Source organism: Chlorocebus sabaeus, chromosome 13 (assembly GCF_047675955.1).
Source record: "Chlorocebus sabaeus isolate Y175 chromosome 13, mChlSab1.0.hap1, whole genome shotgun sequence".
Classification (NCBI taxonomy): Eukaryota; Metazoa; Chordata; class Mammalia; order Primates; family Cercopithecidae; genus Chlorocebus; species Chlorocebus sabaeus.
Genome location: NC_132916.1, coordinates 13,517,304 through 13,537,077, shown reverse-complemented (window position 1 = coordinate 13,537,077; position 19,774 = coordinate 13,517,304). Strand labels below are relative to the sequence as shown.

The following is a 19,774-nucleotide window of genomic DNA, read 5'->3' as shown; positions in this document are numbered from 1 at the left end:
TCACTCGTCCCTTCAGTGTGCTCATTTTATTGTTTTCTTGATACAGGTTGATAGACTTGATGAGGCCACAGCTTCTTATCTTCACCTTGTTTTTTTGGCTAAATTGACAGTGCAAAGCAAAAGGATTAATTCCTTGTTCTATACTGTTATGTTTGACTAAGGAAATCTCCTAAATCTGTCTCGCTAATACTAGAAAAAGCAAAAATTGAATTAGATGGTTGCATAGCAAAGGAGAGGTGAATGTAATCAAGTCTTCTTGTGATGCCTGAATCTAGCCTTCAAGTTATAAGACTTAAGCATGAATTTTTCTTAGACTGATAATCATCGTGATTTTGATAAGATCATCACATCATGATTTTATCAAAACCTGGGAATTAGGGAGAAAAACTCAGGAAAATATACAGTACAAATCAACTTAAAATGAAAACAGAGAAAAAAAATCGAGCAACTTTAATTTTGACTAATGTGAGGCTGTTTTACTGCAGTAATTAACATCTGCAGCACTCAAGAGGGGCACACCCCCTGCCCTCACCGCCTGACCGAGCCCACCACCGTATATGCCATGTCAGGTGGGGTTCATTAAGACAGCGGTGGGTGGCACGTAGAGAGGCAGGGTGTGGACATGCAGCTTCACTTGCCCTCTTAGCAAGGTACCTTTTCCCGAGGCCCGTTGCTCTTCCATTTATTCGAATGTTTAAAAGGAAATTACCTGTTGACATATTTCACAAATCCGCCAGAGTCACACCAGGCACCCTGGAGGAGGGTCCCTCCACCTGTGGTTAGCGGTGGCCGATCAGGACCCTCCCTGACCCACCTGCAGGCGGTGCCTTTCCCCTGCAGTCTGTGTGGGGCGTGCAGGGCACAGCAGCTGAGCCTGGAGACACAGCCCCTGCCGTGTGTGACCCCACCACTTCTGATGCTTAGACACCTTTGGTTCTTACCATAGAGACTTGATTGTTTCACACTGCAGTTGACTACTGGGTTGGGTTAATAACTCTGTGTGTGTGTGTGTGTGTGTGTGTGTGTGTGTGTATGTATAAAATATATATATAATATATATTTCTTTTTTTTAAGATGGAGTCTCGCCGTATTGCTCAGGCTGGGGTGCCGTGACACAATCTCAGCTCACTGCAACGTCTGCCTCCTGGGTTCCAGCAATTTTCCAGCCTCAGCCTCTGGAGTAGCTAGGATAACAGGTGCCCGCCACCACACCCAACTGATTTTTTGCATTTTTAGTAGAGATGGGATTTCACCGTGTTGGCCAGGCTGGCCTCAAACTCCTGACCTCAAGTGATCCACCTGCCTCGGCCTCCCAAAGTGCTGGGATTACAGGCATGAGCCACCGTGCCCGGACTCTTTATATATTTTTTAATGTCAGTGCTTACCTTTTATACATTCTGCTATTTGAGAAATAAATTGTGTATCTGTGCATGATGAAAGTAAAACTAGGCATATAATGCAATATGATAATGTAAAGATAATTTCTTTTCACTAATTATACAGTTATTAGAACACCTTTTAGGCCAAGTGCAGTGGCTCACACCTGTAATCCCAACACTTTGGGAGGCCGAGGTGGGTGAATTGCTTGAGCCTTGGAGTTTGAGACCAGCCTGGGCAGCACAGTGAAACCCCATCTCTACCAAAAATACAAATATTAGCCTAATGTGGTGGCATGTGCCTGTAATCCCAGCTACCCAGGAGGCTGAGGCAGGAGAATTACTTGAACCCGGGAGGTGGAGGTTGCAGTGAGCTGAGATCGCACCTCTGCACTCTAATCTGGGTGACACAGCAAGACCTTGTGTCGAAAAAAATAAAAAGAACACTTTCTTGCCTATTCCTTGGCTGATTTTATCTATTCATTGTCAGTTGTCCTACAGTAGTTACTATATTTTTTCCCTGCAGGAACCACATGAGATAGAGAATCTTTTATTACACCCTTTTTATAGAGGAGGAAACTGAGCTTTGGAGTAACAGGTAGCTTTCCAGAGTCACCTGCCCAGAACCAGACAGTGAGACCCGCCTCCTGAGAGGCCTCTCTTCTTCACTTGGCTGCCTCAACATCAGATGCTGGCCTCTGAGCATACCCACATATCCTTGGGGTCTGCCTCTGACGTTAGCCCTGGTCCAGGATCCACTTCTGCCCCGGGAGAGGCAGCGGCTTGCACATGGCTCCCTTCCCCTCACCACTCTGCAAAGTCCTCCCTCCTGTGTTTCTCTTCATCACTCTCGTCACCACATGACATTGTCTTGATTTCTTTACTTGCCTGTCTCCTGCCACCAGAACATAAGCTCTTTGTCTTCATTGACTGCTGAATCCCCAGCATTTAGCACAGAGCCTGGCATGTAAGAGGCCCTTAATAACTCTTTCTTAAATGAATGAATTTTGCTAAGGCAGAGTAATCCAGAGTCACTGGAATACTCCTCCCCCGCTGCCCTGAGGCTTGACCGGTATTGGGTTGACCATTTGATGCCTAAGAGCAGTACCTGGTATATTATCCTTGTGGGGTGAGACTAAGGATAATTTTTGTCTGTTTCTATGCTTCCATATTTTCTGCATTGAGTTTGCATTACTTTGTAATTTTAAAAAGGAAGACAATAATTGTTGTAACATAAATGGAAAAAAACTACCAAAAGTGAAACATTGAAGTGACACTGTAAGGTAAGATAATAGGTCTTCTCCTTCTTTTACAAACTTTGTGTAACATTGTAAGTTTTACATTTTAAGTAATTTTTAAATGCATGTTGACCTAAGAGAAATATGGTACATTATATATAGTTCAGAAAACAAATTCTGTGTATTTATTCCCACAAATAGGACTTGATGCAACTTGTGGTAAGTCAGCTTTCATTTCAGTGAACCTGTATTTGTGATCATCTAACTACTTGATACATTTCCCTGGCTAAAAGAGCAGCATTGTATGATAGATCTAAGTAGAAAGATAGAATTGAAAGAAGCTGTATTGAAATAGAACTTTGTTTTTCACAGAAAAGATCTTACTTAAATATGATAACCAACAAATAAACACATGAAAAATGCTCAAAATTTTTTTTCATTAGGAAAATGAAAATTAAAGCTACATTGATTTCTGTTACATACTGATTCAAATGGCTAATTTTTTTAAGTTGGAATATCAAGTGCTGGCAGTTAGAACTCTCACACAGTATTTGGTGGGAATATATACAAAATCATACAGCCAAGCAATCTCATTTCTAGGGTTTTACAAAGAAAAATGAAACATATTCCTACCACACAAAGACCTGTATACAAATTTTTAGCAGCTCTACTCATAATTGCCAAAAACTAGAAACCATATCCAAGAATGGACGACTACTCAGCACTGAAAGGGAACGCACAGATGCATGCAACGGTGTGGATGGATGTCAAAGGCATGACGCTAAGAAACCAAGCACGAAAGCCTATACTGTGTGACTCCATGCAACATTGTAGAGAAGTAAAATGACATGAACGGAAATCAGATCAGTGGTTGCCAGGGGGTGGCGTGGGCATGAGGTTGACTTACAGAAGGGAAAGAGGGAACTTTCTCCTCCTTTCATTTCTTGTGAGATAAATGTTTTGTACCTTGATTGTGCTGTCGATTACAGGATTATAGATTTTTTTATATCTCAATATAGACATGACAAAGCCGGGCACGTTGGCTCACGCCTGTAATCCTAGCACTTTGGGAGGTGAGGGCGGGTGGGTTGTTTGAGGCCAGGCGTTTGAGACTAGCCCGGGCAACATGACAAAACCCCATCTCTACTGAAAATACAAAAATTAGCCTAGCATGGTAGTACACGCCTGTAAACCCAGCTACTCAGGAGGCTCAAGTGGGAGGATCGCTTAAACTCAGGAGGCAGAGGTTGCAGTGAGCCAGGATCACGCCACTGCACTCCAGCCTGGGTGACAGAGCAAGACTCTGTCTCAAAAAAAAAAAAAAAAAAAAAAAAAAAGCACACAATATTTTGTAGTGACTGTTATAAAAATGGTAAACATTGCTGGCTACAAGACAAGATAAATGCATATTTAGCCCTAATTCACAACTGGCTTTATCATAGTATGCAGTTAATTATGCATTTCTTTTTCCCACAAGGGTTAAGATTTCTGATTTATGGCATGCGCCTCCATTTTCTCCTACCATATAGGGAATAACACAGAACCTTGCCCACAGTAGTTGTTCATAACTGTTGACTGATTGAAACTTAGAAGCAAAATTTCATATATGAGTGGAAACATTTAGTAGTTTACAAAAAGCAGTACTCTCTGAATATGTATTGTAACTAGCAACTTTAAATTTTCTGGAGTCAGGTACAGAATTTTTTGTGATCTGCCTGAAATGATGACAGTGACTTGAATAGGGTCTAGTTTCTGCTTCCTCTCTCTGGGCTTGAATGGAACTCTTGGTGGGTAGAAATCTGAATTCTATTGGTGACCAATTTTCCAAAGCTAGTGTGCCAAGATGAACCCACTTGAAAACTGTGGGCTCTTGGACTTGGCTGCAAGACCAGTCCAGCTGAGGTGGGCTGGCCCGGCATCCGCCGCCTTCATTGTGCTTAATGCTGGATCCATCTGTTTTCTGTCAAAGCCAGTGCCAACAAATTACTAACCTATTAGAGAAACATGGAAATAAGATTGCACTTCTCATTCCTGGCTTTTCCTCTCATATTTTGCTTGGCTTACATATTTGGTTTTTGTTTATTTTGAGAAGAAAGATATGTTATCGAGTAGTTGGGGGGCATGAATCATTTTTTGCCCCATGCACACATTTTTAAAAGATGGGGGGGTGATGTCAGTGATGTTATTATGGCCGTTGATGACGATGGCAGCTGTCATTTGTTCGGCAGCGCTGTGCCTGGCGCTGCACTTGTTACTTTCAGCCTCTTATTCATTATCGTCATCACTTTACAGATGACAGAACCACAGTTCAGAGGCTAAACAACTTGTCCCGCTGCTAGGGAGTGTCAGAACCAGTATTCACACCCAGATTCTGAAGCCTGTGCTTTATCCATTGCTGCCTCTTAAACCATTTTAAGCCTTTAGAAACTATTTTTATCCAGGCACGTGAGTCTAATGAGGAAAGTTTCAAAGAAAAGAAAAGGGGACTTTGTATTTCTTCTATCCGATAGAGGCCTCTGTAATTAGAACATATTTCCTTGACACGCGCTTTTGAGTGCCAATTCATGGAATCAACCCAACTGATTGGAGAGGAAGAGATTGGCACCCCAGGCCTAAGCGCCTTTCTAAGCACAAGTGCACACACGCGTGTCTTGGTGTGCATGGCTGTGCTCAAACGCATACCCCACCGGCTCGCAGACGCTTCCTGCCAGAAGATGAAGACCAGCTGCCGAATTGAGCAAAGCTATTGAAACACAGCTCTCCTCTCTTCAGTACATAACATGAGTGAGAGATGAAGGTAGGGTACAGAGTAACTAAACATCTCAGTAGTTTCTTTCCTTTGTGTTCATTAAAATACAGCCCTTGACTGCCAGTTAAACCCAGGAAGTTGGAGTGCCAACATTTCCCCATTCCAGCTATAAGCAGAGTTCAACAAACTCAGAAACCTCCTTTCTCTAATAAAACTAAATGATGGGTATAGTCTAAACGCTTGTTTTCTAAAACAAGATTAAAGCGTTACTTCGTTTCCTTCTAAAGCAAAGGCACATAAGTTTTCACTGAAAAAGGTTTCTTACCAACTGAGTCACTTATCCAGTGTTGGGGGAGGGTGGAAACTAGCCCCCAAGTAATGGCATAAATACATGAATTAATTACTTGTGCATTCAAACTATGAATGAGTATATTTATTTTTAATAAAAGCAAGAGCCAAGAAGGAGCACTGTATCTCACTGATCTTATCAGATCATCTGGAAGCGAAGGGGATGTGAGCTCAGGGAGGAGGAGGAGGAGGAGGAGTCTGAATTCCTTCTCACAGGGAAGAGTCGTGAGGACTGGGGCTCTCTCTGGGTAAGCGTGGGAAGAGGAAGGGCCCAGCAGCTGGCCCCTGCTCTGTGCCCGCCTACCAGGGTGCACAGAAGGTGCCTTTCCGCCAAGACTGCGTGACGAAAAACGGAGTGTATGTGTGTCCCGTGGGATGGGAGATTCAGAAGCAACTTAAGAAATTTTTGTAAAGAAATTTGAAACTGATGAACAGTGGTGTTTTTTTAATTTTTTATTTTAACTTGAAAACAGAGTTTTGATGGTATCGGCAAACTTCAGCTGTGCAAAAGCAGTGCCTCTTCATGCCGAAGCAGTTTGACTTTAAGGAGCCACCAATAAAAGGCTAATGGCATGTGGCCCAGCGCACCCAAGGTGTCTTCGCTGTGCCTCTCCTGTTCCTGTTTCCTGTTCCCCTTTGTCTTCCACTTTCTTTCCCAGTTCCTCAGATCGGCCATTGCGCACTCCGGCATCCCCTGAAGCCTTTCTCAGCCTTCCAGATGGTGTTCGGGGTTAAGGAAGCTGCTGACTTGACCAGGTCTTACTTGCTGTTGCTAGTATAGCAGTTTATTAGCTTGTCCCAAGACCGGTCTGTGTCAGGAGTCCACAGATTGTGGCCCGCTCTGGCCCACTACCTGTTTTTGTAAATAAAGTTTTATTGGAACATCACTACTCCCATCTGTGTGTGTGGCTGCTTTGGGGGCTACAGTGGCAGGATTGAGTAATCATGATAGAGACTGTTTGCCCCAGATGCCTGAACTATTTCCTATCTGGCCCTTGACAAAAGTGTGCCTGCCCACATCTGCACGGACAGTGGCCCGTGCGTCGCCTGTAAGGAATAACACATGCCTCCCGGACAGCCAAATGAAAATGCACGGAGTGTCTCTCACAGAGAGCAGGCGCGCGGTAAATGTGGAGAAGTCTGCAGAGGTCTCTTGCAGATTTGTAGGTGATAGAACCTTGTATGTGTGAATTTAAGAAAGCCAGTTTTGACCATTATGGTAACATTGTTACATAAATGTGATTTTTCTTAAATATTTGAGAGACTGTGTAGCAGAATGTGTCATGCTTGGACTCTAAACTACACTCTGGGCTGCCTGGGCTGAGAGGTTCCTCCTCCAGTTGTGGGCCACGTGACCATGACACATTTGTTGTTATGCACAGCCCTCTGCCTTAGGCTCCTCATCTCCAGCTTGAGGATTATAATAATGTGTACCTCCTAGGCCTGATCAGGGGATTAAGTGAGTTAACACAAAGAACTTGGAACTGAGCTTAGCACATAGTAAATATTAAGTGTTTGCTTTTATTGCAGTTATTAATCCAATCCTATCTCTGCTGGAAATCCTTGAGAAGCTCCTCCTTATCAACAATATAAACCTCAGACTTAGAAGCCTGGTACACAAGGCCCTGCCAGACCCAGCCTCTCCCCTCTACCCCCCGACAGCCACACACAGCGCCCCAGTGGCTGTCCAAATCAGTCTGCCCTTGCCATCGAGCCGTCGTCCCCAGCCTCTCAGCCATAAGTGCCCTTTCCCCTCTTCTGCCATAGCCCCCAGCCAACAATGAAGCCCCCATCAAGTGGCACCCACAATTTAGATACTTTGCATACATTATATGGTTTAATCCTGAGAACACTTCTTCATGTGGACAATGTTAGGATTCTCTTTGTTTTACAGAGAAGAGAATGAAACAAGAAAAGATGAAAGCAACTTCCCTAAGGTCCTGCAGGCAGGCAATGCAGAGGCTCACCCAGCTGCAGGCTCTCCCAGCCCCTGAAGCCAGCTTCTGAGGGTTCAGCTCCAGAAGTGCTCATTCAGAGGATTCTCCACCAGCCCCCACCAAGGGGGCCCTCAAGCCTGCAGCCCCCATCAGACTCACTCTCCCTTCTGTCTGCACTTTTCATATTGCATGCTTTTTTTGTTTTGCTTCTATACTTTTTCTTGTTTTTACCCTTGCTGCTTTACTGCACACACACACATGCGTAACCATACGTGTGCACGCATGCACACACACGCATGCTCACCCATGTAGATTGTGAGCTTCTCGAGTGCAGGAATTGGATTGTATTTAGTTTTATGTCACCTGTGCCTAGAACAGCTTCTGGTGTATAGTAAGTGTATAGTTATGTTACATGGATGGAAAAAGGAAAAGTAGTAAGGACTGATTGAGAAACACTAATCCATATTCCACACACACACTTGTCTTTTACATTTATGTGATTTCAACATTCATTTATCAAGAGGCAGCACGTTTTATTGGTTGAAGACATGGGTCCCCGAGTCAGTTTGCTAGAGCTTTAGTCCTAATCTTCTAGCTCTTGATTTTTCTCATTTGTAAATGGAGTCCTAGGGCTATCTATATTTCACGTGGTTATTGGAAGAAATGAATGAATTCATTGGTGCAAAGCACTTAACCAGGTGCCCAGCACACACTGGTTCAGCAGTTCAATTATGACTGAAGTAGTATCGTGTATCTTTGATTTACTTGAATTTATTTACACACAAAAAGGTGTGAAAGGGAAGGGAAAACATCTGCCATCCCTCACCTCTGCCTCCGGCCCTGCTCTCCGTCCCTCACCCCTGCCTCCGACCCTGCCCTCCTTCCCTCACCCCCCGCCTCTGGTCCTGCCCGCTGTCCGCTGCCCACTGTCCCTCACCCCCGCCTCTGGCCCCGCCCACTGTCCCTCACCCCGCCCCGCCTCTGGCCCCGCCCACTGTCCCTCACCCCCCGCCTCTGGCCCCGCCCTCTGTCCCTTACCCCACCCACCTACCGCCGCCCCGCCCCCGGCCTCCCTGCCTTGGGCCCTGCCCGCCATCAGTCACCCCACCCCAAACGCCGCCTCGGACCCTGCCCGCCAGCCCTCATCCTTGCCCACCGCCCTCACCCCAGCCTCCGGCCCTGCCCGCCGGGAGCCCTCACCCCTGTCCGCCGGCCCTCACCCCCACCTCCGGCCCTGCCGCCATCCCTTAGCCCCGCCCCCGGCCCTGCCCGCCTCCAGCCCTGCCCGCCAGCCCTCACCCCCGCCCCCGGCCCTGCCCGCCTCCAGCCCTGCCCGCCAGCCCTCACCCCTGCCCACCGGCCTTCACCCCTGCCTCCAGCCCTGCTCGCCGGCCCTCACCCCCGCCCCCGGCCCTGCCCGCCGGCCCTCACCCCCGTCTCCGGCCCTGCCCGCCATCCCTCACCCCCTCCCCCGGCCCTGCCCGCCATCCCTCACCCCCTCCCCCGGCCCTGCCCGCCATCCCTCACCCCCTCCCCCGGCCCTGCCCGCCATCCCTCACCCCCTCCCCCGGCCCTGCCCGCCATCCCTCACCCCCTCCCCCGGCCCTGCCCGCCATCCCTCACCCCCGCCTCCGGCCCTGCCCGCCAGCTCTCCTGCTGCCGTGTGCGGTACTTGTGCTGGGACAGTTTTTCGAGTTGTGGCAGCCAGCACAAACCAGCTGCTCGATCTGGTATCCAAGCAAAAAAAGAAAGAAAGAAAAAAATTATTCCCAACTTAGAGGAAAACTGGGGCTCATGTCAGGTTCCCGCGCGACACCTTCCTGTGGGGTTTTAAGGGATGATTTTGACCATATGTGCATCTCGTCTTACACGTTGTCTTGTGGAGCCCTTTCACATGGCTGTTGAAGGCAGCAGTGATCTAGTGGTGTGATCTCAGAGTGATGCTCACCATTTTGGTTGAAACATGAGAATGTGTGGTGGTGAATGGATTGAGGCAGCACTCGGTATCCCTTGCCTATTCATAGGGTTTGTTTTTTGTTTGTCGTTTGTTTCTTTTTATGACCAGTCTGACTTTCTCTTCATCAGTGCAGTGGTCCTCTGGGGCTGTCTGTATTTGAGTCACTCTCTGAGGGCCTGGGAGTGTGCAGAGAGAGAGCATGTTTGAGACTGGCAGCTGCACCAGCGCCAACAGGAAGGGCCAATAAGGGTCATGACTAATACTCCTGCTGATCACATTGTTGGACAAAAAGTATTTCCAGTGAATGTTGTCACAAGTTTAAATAAAAGGCTTTACTTTGTGTTTGCTTTTTGTTTAGGTAACTACTCCAGACCCCCAGCGTATAGTGGGGTGCCCAGTGCAAGCTACAGCGGCCCAGGGCCCGGTATGGGTATCAGTGCCAACAACCAGATGCATGGACAAGGGCCAAGCCAGCCATGTGGTGCTGTGCCCCTGGGACGAATGCCATCAGCTGGGATGCAGAACAGACCATTTCCTGGAAATATGAGCAGCATGACCCCCAGTTCTCCTGGCATGTCTCAGCAGGGAGGGCCAGGAATGGGGCCGCCAATGCCAACTGTGAACCGTAAGGCACAGGAGGCAGCCGCAGCAGTGATGCAGGCTGCTGCGAACTCAGCACAAAGCAGGTACGCCACCCAGGAGCACGCCCCGGGCAGGTACGCTGTGTGTCTACGCGTGACCACGTGACTGCGCACATAGCTGCATTGTTCCCCGGGGTCACACAGAGCAGTAGAATGTCACTGTGCTTGGCCGTTCTTTTTGTGTTAAATATATTCTGTAGCGTCAAGGTCAGAGAACTAAGTGACGAACCATGTTTTATGATACATGAGGAAGGAATATGAGCGGTGGGCACATCAGTCGTGGGAGGTGATTTGAAATGCCTGTGAATAGTCATTGCAGCAGCAAACCAGATCCGGTTGCACAGGGAAGTGTGTGCGTGGTACCAATTGAAGCAGTGATTTTTAAGCAGGAAATACTAAAGCTTAGGAACGATTTAAAATCTAAAACATTGAAAAGGAAACACACTCTCCACCTTTTTTTCACCCTATCACAAGAATCTTCATAAAATACAAACTTTGTATGTATACATACGTCTATTGTGTGTTTGTCTAAACGTATATGTGTGAGATTTATATACTTTACATTCTTATGTTATATTTTATTTTTCCAGGCACATCTATCTGTCCAAACCAAAATGTGGTTTAAAAAGCAAAGATAATATATTAGAAAGTTTGAGTTGATAAAGCGAAAGGCTTTAGCTACAATTACTCATTTTTAATCCCGAATTAAAAATTAATTTTGAAGTAAATACTTGACCTGGATAAAAATAACATAATTAAAAATTTATAAGGCAAAGGTGAATACGTTTTAAAAGCACATGTAAATATGTTTTAAAATAGAGTACTTTGAAAGATGTGTATCTCAATGGTATCTTCAGAAGCAAAGGTAGAAGATTCTGATTTTTGTCAAAGGGAAACAAAAGCTAAGGTGTGTGTGCGTGTGTGCATGTGTGTGCGTGTGTGTGCATGTGTGTGCGTGTGTTTTTAAATGTGTCTTTTGCTCTGAAGCTGCTATCTGGGGAATGTGGGACCCCTCCAGTCTTATTGTTTTCTCCAAATAATAATAAATTTCCCTTGAGGAAATAAAATGAAAATCAATCATTATCTTTCTTTCTGTCTCCACATTACAATTACTTAAAATTTTCTGAACTCCAGCAGTCTAGCCCTCTGCTGAACCCACACAGGCTTTAAGGAATGTTTTTGTAAATCTGTCTGTGAAAACTGGTTTGGCTGTTCAAATTGAAGTTCGAATTCAAGTTTAAATGAATTGTCCATTGTTGCAACTCATAAAGCACAAGTTATTTTCTTTTTTTAAGTAGAAAGTATTTGATTGCATTTGGCACGCAGCCTTCAGGAGGGACCTCAGAAGATAGCCACAGAGAGCCAGGCATGATTTTGTGTGGTTACAAAGCCATGCGTGCCCCCTTTCTGAGTCACTGTTTATATCATTCTGAAGTAATCAATACATAAATACACATCCATGCATTGCCATTTTCTGTTTCTAATGCGTAGACCATTCCAAAGCCTTGCCTTCAACTTGCTGCCCATTTTAGCTCACCAGGATTTTAAATGGGGGCTGTATATCTTCTTGTTTGCTTTTACCAAAGTCAAAGCTATACTTTAAAATGGTAAATGGAGATTAGAATTGAGAATCTTACTTTTCTCTGCCTGTCCCCACCCTGTTGTTAGAGGCATTTTCTATACCCCTCACCCCTCAGGCAGCGGCAGGATGCAGGTATTCAGCTTGCCTCTGCGGTCTGTAAACCCCGCACCTACGTGTGGGGGTGACAGATGGACAGGGATTCATGCTTGTGCATCAGAACAAATCCCAAGAGGCTGTTCTTCTGTTCCACTTTAGGCCACCATACATTAGGTCGCCTGCTTATCCCAGCCAGTCTGGGGCTGGCGGACGCCCCATGTTTTCTTCCCAGCACCCCAACTATGGCAACTCTCAGGCTCCCATGGTGCACCAGCCTGACCAGTACGGGTAGGTAGCAACGCACCCCGACTTGCTGCGGGACCTGGGCATTTTCTCTGCAACTGTTAAAGATCGTGCCACCTGGCCACGAAAGGAACACCCAAACCAAGAAAGCGAAACACCTAACAGGAAATCCATCTCCGAGGGGGTTGTCCCTGTGTCCATTTTTGTTGGTGTGTTTGTTTCGTTTTCCTTTCGTATTAACAGTACTGTGGCCGTTCGGTGGAAACCCGCATGTGTCCTCAGGCCCTGTCTGCATGGCTTTCAGCATGGCTGCTTTCCTTCATGCCTGAGAGGGAAATAGAAACTTTGATCTGTGTCGAAGACACGGAGTCACCAACTCTGGCGTCATTTCCCCCATTGTTGTCGTTGTTTTGTCTAGGAACCTGTGTTGTGCAGCGCTGTTCTCATGACTATATTGTATTCTCACTCCTGCCACTACAGTGAGCGGCTGCCATACCCACCCCCAAAATAAGAGCACAGCATCTCATTTGACAAGAGACTCACTGCAGTTGAGCTGACACAGGCTATTCAGAGGACTTAGGAGGGGTTTCATTATATCACCACCGAGCAAATGTCTGTGCCAAAGACTTCTATTATTTTCTTCTCCAGCGAGTATTAGAATATTGAAGTCACCAGGAAAATACCACAAAATAATCCAACAGAGAATGTTCTGTCTAAACACAGTGTTGCCATATTATTCTCAATTTCAACACAGGAATTACATACAGCAACAAAAAGTATCTCTTCTTTCCTACTACAAAACTATGTAGTATCAGGTTCTGTTACCTTGTTTAGGTTAGTAAATGCTCTGAAAGTCTATTAGTATTGAGTGAATTACTAAGCAAAAAAGTTATTGCTATCATCCTGGGCAGACTATTAACCATGTTTGGTAGTTAGTTTGCCTTAATCATGTTAGTTTTAGTAGAGACACGTATCATCTTTGGTTAAAATCAAACAGGGAACTATCACCTAGCTTTGTTTAAACAGTAAACTTATAGAACTATGCTTTCACTACTGGTTATGAATGCCTGACAGAGCTTTTTCGTAGTTTTATATTCAGTTTATATTTATTTAGACAGAACGAATGATAATTTTGGAATCGAGAGCTCTGAAGTCTGTAAACATGGCCCTAAATGTGGACCAACAAATATAGAATCCTGTAAACATCATCCCCAAAGTGAAATAACAAATATAGAATGAGGTAAACGTGCTTATTCTTGGGAAATTGTCTTTTCCTCTTTGTTACTTTCTTGTGGTGCCTTCAAGGTCAATTCATGAGTCAGTAGGAAGATAGCAGTTGGAGGAAGCAAGCATTCATCATCTGCAGCTAATCCATAGGATCTGTCCTTTTACCAACTCCAGAGGCCTCTTTAGACCCACAAAGCTAGTTTGGCTGTGCCTTGCCAAGCCACATTAAGCAGCTGTGTAAAATGAATTTAAATGGCATGCATCAGAGTGAAATCTCTTCCACTGGGGCAGAAAATCGATGTGAGCTAACCAGCACAAGGAGATCAAATCTGTATTCCAGCCAGCAGCATCCAGATAGCTTCCTTAGAGTACAACACCTCCTCCTTAATTAAAAATAAGAAAAAGAAAAATGTTGGCGTTATTCTATGTAAATCTGATAAAGCACACTTGGCAAGGGCTCATATTCGTAGCCCCGTGACTGTTAACTGTGAATTTTAACTTGTATGTCTACACTATTCTTTCTAAAAAAGAAAGAAGTTAAGTTTTATTTCTATTTTAAACCTTCCTTCTGTTCACTTCGCAATACACATAACCTGTGTTGTGCCTTTTTTTAAAAGCAGAAGCTTGAATCTGAGAAAACATGTGTATGACATGTTTTAGTGCTATGGGTTGAGAAATCTGATTTTCAACATCCTTTTGCTTTACTTATTTAACAGCTCATTGCAGCAAAGTCGTGGTTTTGCTTTGGTGTTTGTTTCCCCGTTGATGGCTCTGTTAGGTTAAAGTTAGGTTGGCCATTAGAAAAGCTAGTTTGCTAAATGTTAGTTTCTCTTTGGGAGAGGAAGAAATGGCATAGTGCAGGATTCACAGAGTCTGTCTGAATGACTTCTTTCTCAAGGCACAATCCCAAAGGACCTGGAGCCCATGGAAGAATCTGAAAAGGACAAATTAATGATGAAGGTGGAGCGTGAGTGAGTGTGTGTCTGCAATTAGACAGAAACAGAATGCTCGTTGTAAAAATGAAGGATTGTGGCAATTATGCTTCAGATTTTCTCAGCTGGTGAAACACAAGATAGTATAGAGAAAAAACATGCAAGTTTAACTGGTCAGAAGCTGTTTTATTAATTTCTTTAAGAGTGACAGTATGAAGGTAAAATCGACCTCCTGCATTGAATAAATTAAGAAACATATAGATTAATTTTTTTTTCTTTTTCACCTTTTGAGTAAATTCCTCATTTTGATCATCAGAGGATTTACAGTAGAATCTGGTGAATCTTCTTGTTCAGGTACTAGATTCACTGTGCAGTAATATCCAGTCATTTGAAGTTAATGGTTTATAAGTAACATCTGTACAGAGCCTTTCTCCTCCCACACACTGATACACTTTGTATCAGAAAATGCATGGTTGTGTACAGTTTTAAAGCATTGCTAGTTAAGGAATTTACTTTTGAAGATACAAGAAACAGAGAGTTGGAAATACTATTTGGTCTTACTAAAGGCCTACTTCAGGAATGGCAAATGAGTTCCATCCGTCTGCAGATCAGTGCTCATGGCTGTCCATAGCATCATTTTGGAGGATTCTGAGCCATTACCTGAGCATAGGTGAGCCAAGGTTTGCCAGAAGCTTAGGAAGAACTTTGGCCTACCACTTCCTAAAGAGCGTAACTATGGATCCCAGGCTAAACACAGGCTTTCATATAGCTCACTACAACCTCAAATTCCGGGTCTCAAGCAATTCTCCCACCTCAGCCTCCCAAGTAGTTGGGACTAAAGGCACGTGCCACCATACCTGACTGATTTTGTCTTTACTTTTTTGTAGAGCCAGATTCTTACTATGTTGCCCAGGCTGGTCATGAACTCCTAGCCTCAAGCAGTCCTCTCAGCCTCCCAAAGTGCTGGGATTACAGGTGTGAGCCACCACTCCTGACCTTGTAACATTTTTTAAATGACTTAATCCAATTATGTTTAAAGCCTGTGCGTGCAGACGTGTGCAGGTAGAATAACTTCCCCCCAGTCATTCCATGTGCCTTGCTTCCTTTTATGAGTCCTAGATGGTACCTGGTGATGTCCAGCAATTGACAGCTCTTCAAAATACAACTGATTTGTGGATTTGAAAATTTCAGCATTATCCAGAATTTTTTCTTGGAAATGAGCTCTAGGAGGAAGCATGATTTCACTGAATTTACAGAAGATCTCACAAGCCCTAGATCTTTAAGCCAGGGTAGATGGACAAACAGATTTTAATTCCTTAAGGCCGTAGCACCTCACATATATAAATTTTGATCAAGTCTTGAGTGACTTGAGATTGTATCAAAATTCTGGCAGGGATCTTTAAGATAAGAAGAGGTTTCATAAGGATGCAGAGTTTCAATTACAGAACAATTGGATCTCAGAGCTGGGAAGGTTTTAGATGTTATCCAGCCTCTACTTCTTGATTTTATGGTCGAGTCAACAAAGACCTACAGCATCACCCACTCAGGACCATTGAGTCAGGAGCAGGGTCCCCTATCACCTGGTCGTGTTGTTCTTCTGCTTTTTTTTTTCTTTTTTTTTTTTGAGATGGAGTCTCACTCTGTCACCAGGCTGGAGTGCAGTGGCGCAATCTCGGCTCACTGCAACCTCTGCCTCCCGGGTTCAAGCGATTCTTCTGCCTCAGCCTCCTGAGTAGCTGGGATTACAGGCATGCGCCACCACGCCCAGCTAATTTTTGTATTTTTTTTTTTAGTAGGGATAGGGTTTCACCATGTTGGCCAGGATGGCCTCGATCTCTTGACCTCGTGATCCACCCGTCTTCGCCTCCCAAAGTGCTGGGATTACAGGCGTGAGCCACCGTGCCCTGCCTGTTGCTCTTCTTTCTACTTTTTTGTTTTGTTTTGTTACAAACCACGTCTTCCTTTTTGTTCTCCATCATATCTAAAGGCAATCCTGCTATTAGAAACCAAATAGTAATGAGTATCTTAGTGGATCTTCCACCTCTTGCATTGAAATCTGGATTTTTTTTTCTCTTATCTGAATTTCATTACCTCTGCTGCACCTAAAAGGAAATGCAGGCTTTGCATGTTCCCGTGTAGACTCCACAGACTCCACGTGTAGCTTGAGTTAGATTGTTTCCAGAGCCAAGCACCTTGTGAGATAAGTAACAGTTACTTGCTGGCACAGGGGCCGGTTTGAGTTTCTGTCCTTTTCACCATTTGAGGTTTTTACCAACACTGCTTTGGCATTTAACATTGTTGGGACTGGAGTGTGGCTGTGGAAGTACTTGCGAGTTGTCGGGGAGCAGAGTGGGAAGGTGGTGATATTGACACGGATAAAGGTGCACACCTACGTGATGCTGGAATAAGCGCTATTGTTCCTTTGCTGTCCCTGAGAGAGTCCTTGGTGGATTAACTGAGCATTAGAAGAAGGAGAAGTCTCAGACTTCTTAATTTCCAAAAAAAAAAAAGGGGGTAAAATGATTTAATTTGAGAAGTCTTCTTACTCTTGACTAGCAGGGAAGTTTTAATACTGAATATCACAAATATTATTCTGTAGAACTGCATTTTAATACTACGTCATACCAAAAACTAGGGTCACTGAAATTAGCTTTCACATGTTTTGTGTTGAGTCAGTTAGGAAATTGGGAACTTTAGTTAAGATTATTTTTAAGTCTTAGCCACTCATTAACAGGATGAATAAATTTCATAAGGTAGCTAGATCAGTAGTAACCCCACCATATTGCTGTTGGAGGAGCTGAGTGTTTTGTGAGAGGATGTGATTAGCCACCTTCCTATGCTTGCAAGAAGCTGGGTCTATTTACAAATGCAAATGAATTGGTCTGGCTTGTTGGATATACAGTGGGCTTGTATCTGTGCCTCATGTGCACCCCACATAGACACACCTTCCCGCCGCTGTTCTTTATTGAGGTGTATCTATAATTCATATCCTGTGTTGCCATTTGCCAGCAAGGCACTTTTTCTGTGTTATTTTCCTCTGAAGCCAGTATGATGCAATTCTGCTGATGGACGAAAAGCCGCTGATGTGGAAATACGTTAATGGAGATAGTGCATTAAAATGTCAAAGAGAAGGGGCAAAAAACTTCAAAGTGTGTCAAGCCCCAGTTATAGTGGGGTCCATGCGCTAAAGAGCAGTGAGCGATTTGTCTTAACCAAGAATCCAGCCCTTTGGATTTTGGACAATTAGGTTTTAACATAATAGCTATGATTTGAAAAGTCATGTTATTGAAAGACAAAGAGAAAAGATTTCAAAGGCTTAAACAGAGTTTTTATTTCCGCAATTAAATGTAAGCCTTTGCATTATCATCTAAATACTACGCTTTAATTTTTAGCTCCTTTTTTCTCTTCAAAATTTAGAATTTGAATGAATGTTATTATGTTAGTATTTAAAGATTATGATTTCAATTAAAACTTTTAGAATTACAGAACTATTATGGAAGCCATAAAGTGCATTGATAAATCATCAAATCAAAAAGTAGTAAAACACTAATTCTAAAAAGACCAGAGATTTCTTCTTTAATTTTTTTTTTTTGAGACGGTGTCTCGTTTTGTCGCCCAGGCTGGAGTGCAGTGGCGCGATCTCAGCTCACTGCAAGCTCCGCCTCCCGGGTTTACGCCGTTCTCCTGCCTCAGCTTCCTGAGAAGCTGGGACTACAGGCGCCCGCCATCTCGCCCGGCTAGTTTTTTTGTATTTTTTAGTAGAGACGGGGTTTCACCATGTTAGCCAGGATGGTCTCGATCTCCTGACCTCGTGATCCGCCCGTCTCGGCCTTCTTCTTTAATTTTAATGAGAGCCAAGAAATCACAGCATGAAATGTGCAGTCAACCTGGGAGGGACCCGAGACCACGAGGCGCCCCAGGCCACTGATGAGCATCACCCAGAGACTTTCGGCAGCCACTGTACACCCTCACCCAGCCACGGGGCCGAGGCATGGGAGTCTCAACTCCAACATCCCGGGGCGGTTCTGGTGTGGAAGCCAGCTCAGGTCTGAGGGGGGCCTCGGAAATAGCTGCTACTGCAGAGCACGGAGGCAGCGTTGAAGGGGAGGGCTGGGAGGCGTGCTCTGGACACTTCTTCCTTATGCGGCCTTCCTGAGGGATGTCGCATGAGGAGCACTCGGGGCTCGCACTGGGAGCACTCTATGGCATCAGAAGCTCGAGTCTGCGCCGACCTGACCCTGACTCAGGCTCTGGCGATCTGTTGATCATGGCAGAGTGTGTCTTCCCAAACGCTTTGTCTTGATTTCCGCCCTTTTGCTTCCTCTCAGAACTCAGTATCCTCATCCTCTGAAATACTCAGTTCCCCACCACATCTAGCCTGCCCTCTTCATTCAGGTTTTCCCGTCTCTGTGTCTGGGTCTGGCCCTCTCACAGCTGGTGGCTGTCTTCACTCGGAGATGGCTCCCAGTGACTCGCGCACCAGTGTCTATGCCACTTGTCTTCACTTCCAGCTTCATGGCTCTGTTAACATCCTGCCCCCATCGATGCACACTCTCACACCGGGACCATCACAGCGAGAAGCAGCATGAGAGCGCGCCCATCGCTGGGCGTCATCAGCCGCACAGCACAGCAAACCCCCCGCGGTTCAGAGATAGGAAAGGCGAGGATCTTTGAAATTGCATGTGTGCACCAGGAGTGGCAATGGCCAGTGATGCCAACGTGCCAGGTATCAGGCCGATGACCAGCAGGTGGTGAATTTTTCACAGCCCTGAAATCAGGTAACCTCAACAGTGTTTTGGGCTGAAGGCAGCAGGAAAAGTTTGTAAGTGGTGAAGAGGCTATGACTGTGTCTTACTGTATTGCAGCTTGGGGTTTGGAAGGTGTCGTGGGTGACAGGGTATCTTAGTAGCAGTAAGGAGTATGAGAAGCAACTCGCTAAGATGCTAAGATTCCTCTTAATGTTGGTTTTCATTCTTATTTTGAACTCCATTTCTGCCATTACATAGATTTAAAAAATCAAACAGGCCAGGCGCAGTGGCTCACGCCTGTAATCCCAGTACTTTGGGCTGCCAAGGTAGGAGAAACACTTGAGGCCAGGAGTTCACAAGCAGCCTGGGCAACATAGTGAGCTAGTTTCTATAAAAAGTGAAAAACAGTGAGCTAGGCATGGTAGCACATGCCTCTAGTTCCAGGTACTCAGGAGGCTGAGGTGGGAGGATCACTTGAGTCCAGAAGTTCAAGGTTGCGGTGAGCAAGGATCGTGCCAGTGCACTCTGGCCTGGAGTAAAACAGTGAGACCCTGTCTCTTAAAAAATAATAATAATAATAACGAAAAACCCACAGACAGAAACCTGTCAGTGCACTCTGGCCTGGAGTAAAACAGTGAGACCCTGTCTCTTAAAAAATAATAATAATAATAACAAAAAAACCCACAGAAACCTGTAAGAT

At 45.0% G+C, this 19,774-nt stretch overlaps 1 protein-coding gene across 9 annotated transcripts in view; it reads left to right on the top strand.

Annotated features, from left to right (window-relative positions):
• The window catches only part of ARID1B (AT-rich interaction domain 1B), a 440,449-nt gene that overhangs the window by 369,971 nt on the left and 50,704 nt on the right, over window positions 1-19,774 (top strand). For 5 of the 9 annotated variants that reach the window (XM_073022306.1, XM_073022307.1, XM_073022310.1 and 2 more), the window contains 2 exons: window positions 9,964-10,291; window positions 12,084-12,212. In XM_073022306.1, coding sequence (XP_072878407.1) covers window positions 9,964-10,291; window positions 12,084-12,212 — 457 coding nt within the window. The remainder of the gene's footprint in view (window positions 1-9,963; window positions 10,292-12,083; window positions 12,213-19,774) is intronic. The other 4 variants (XM_073022312.1, XM_073022309.1, XM_073022311.1 and 1 more) reach the window with 1 other exon arrangement.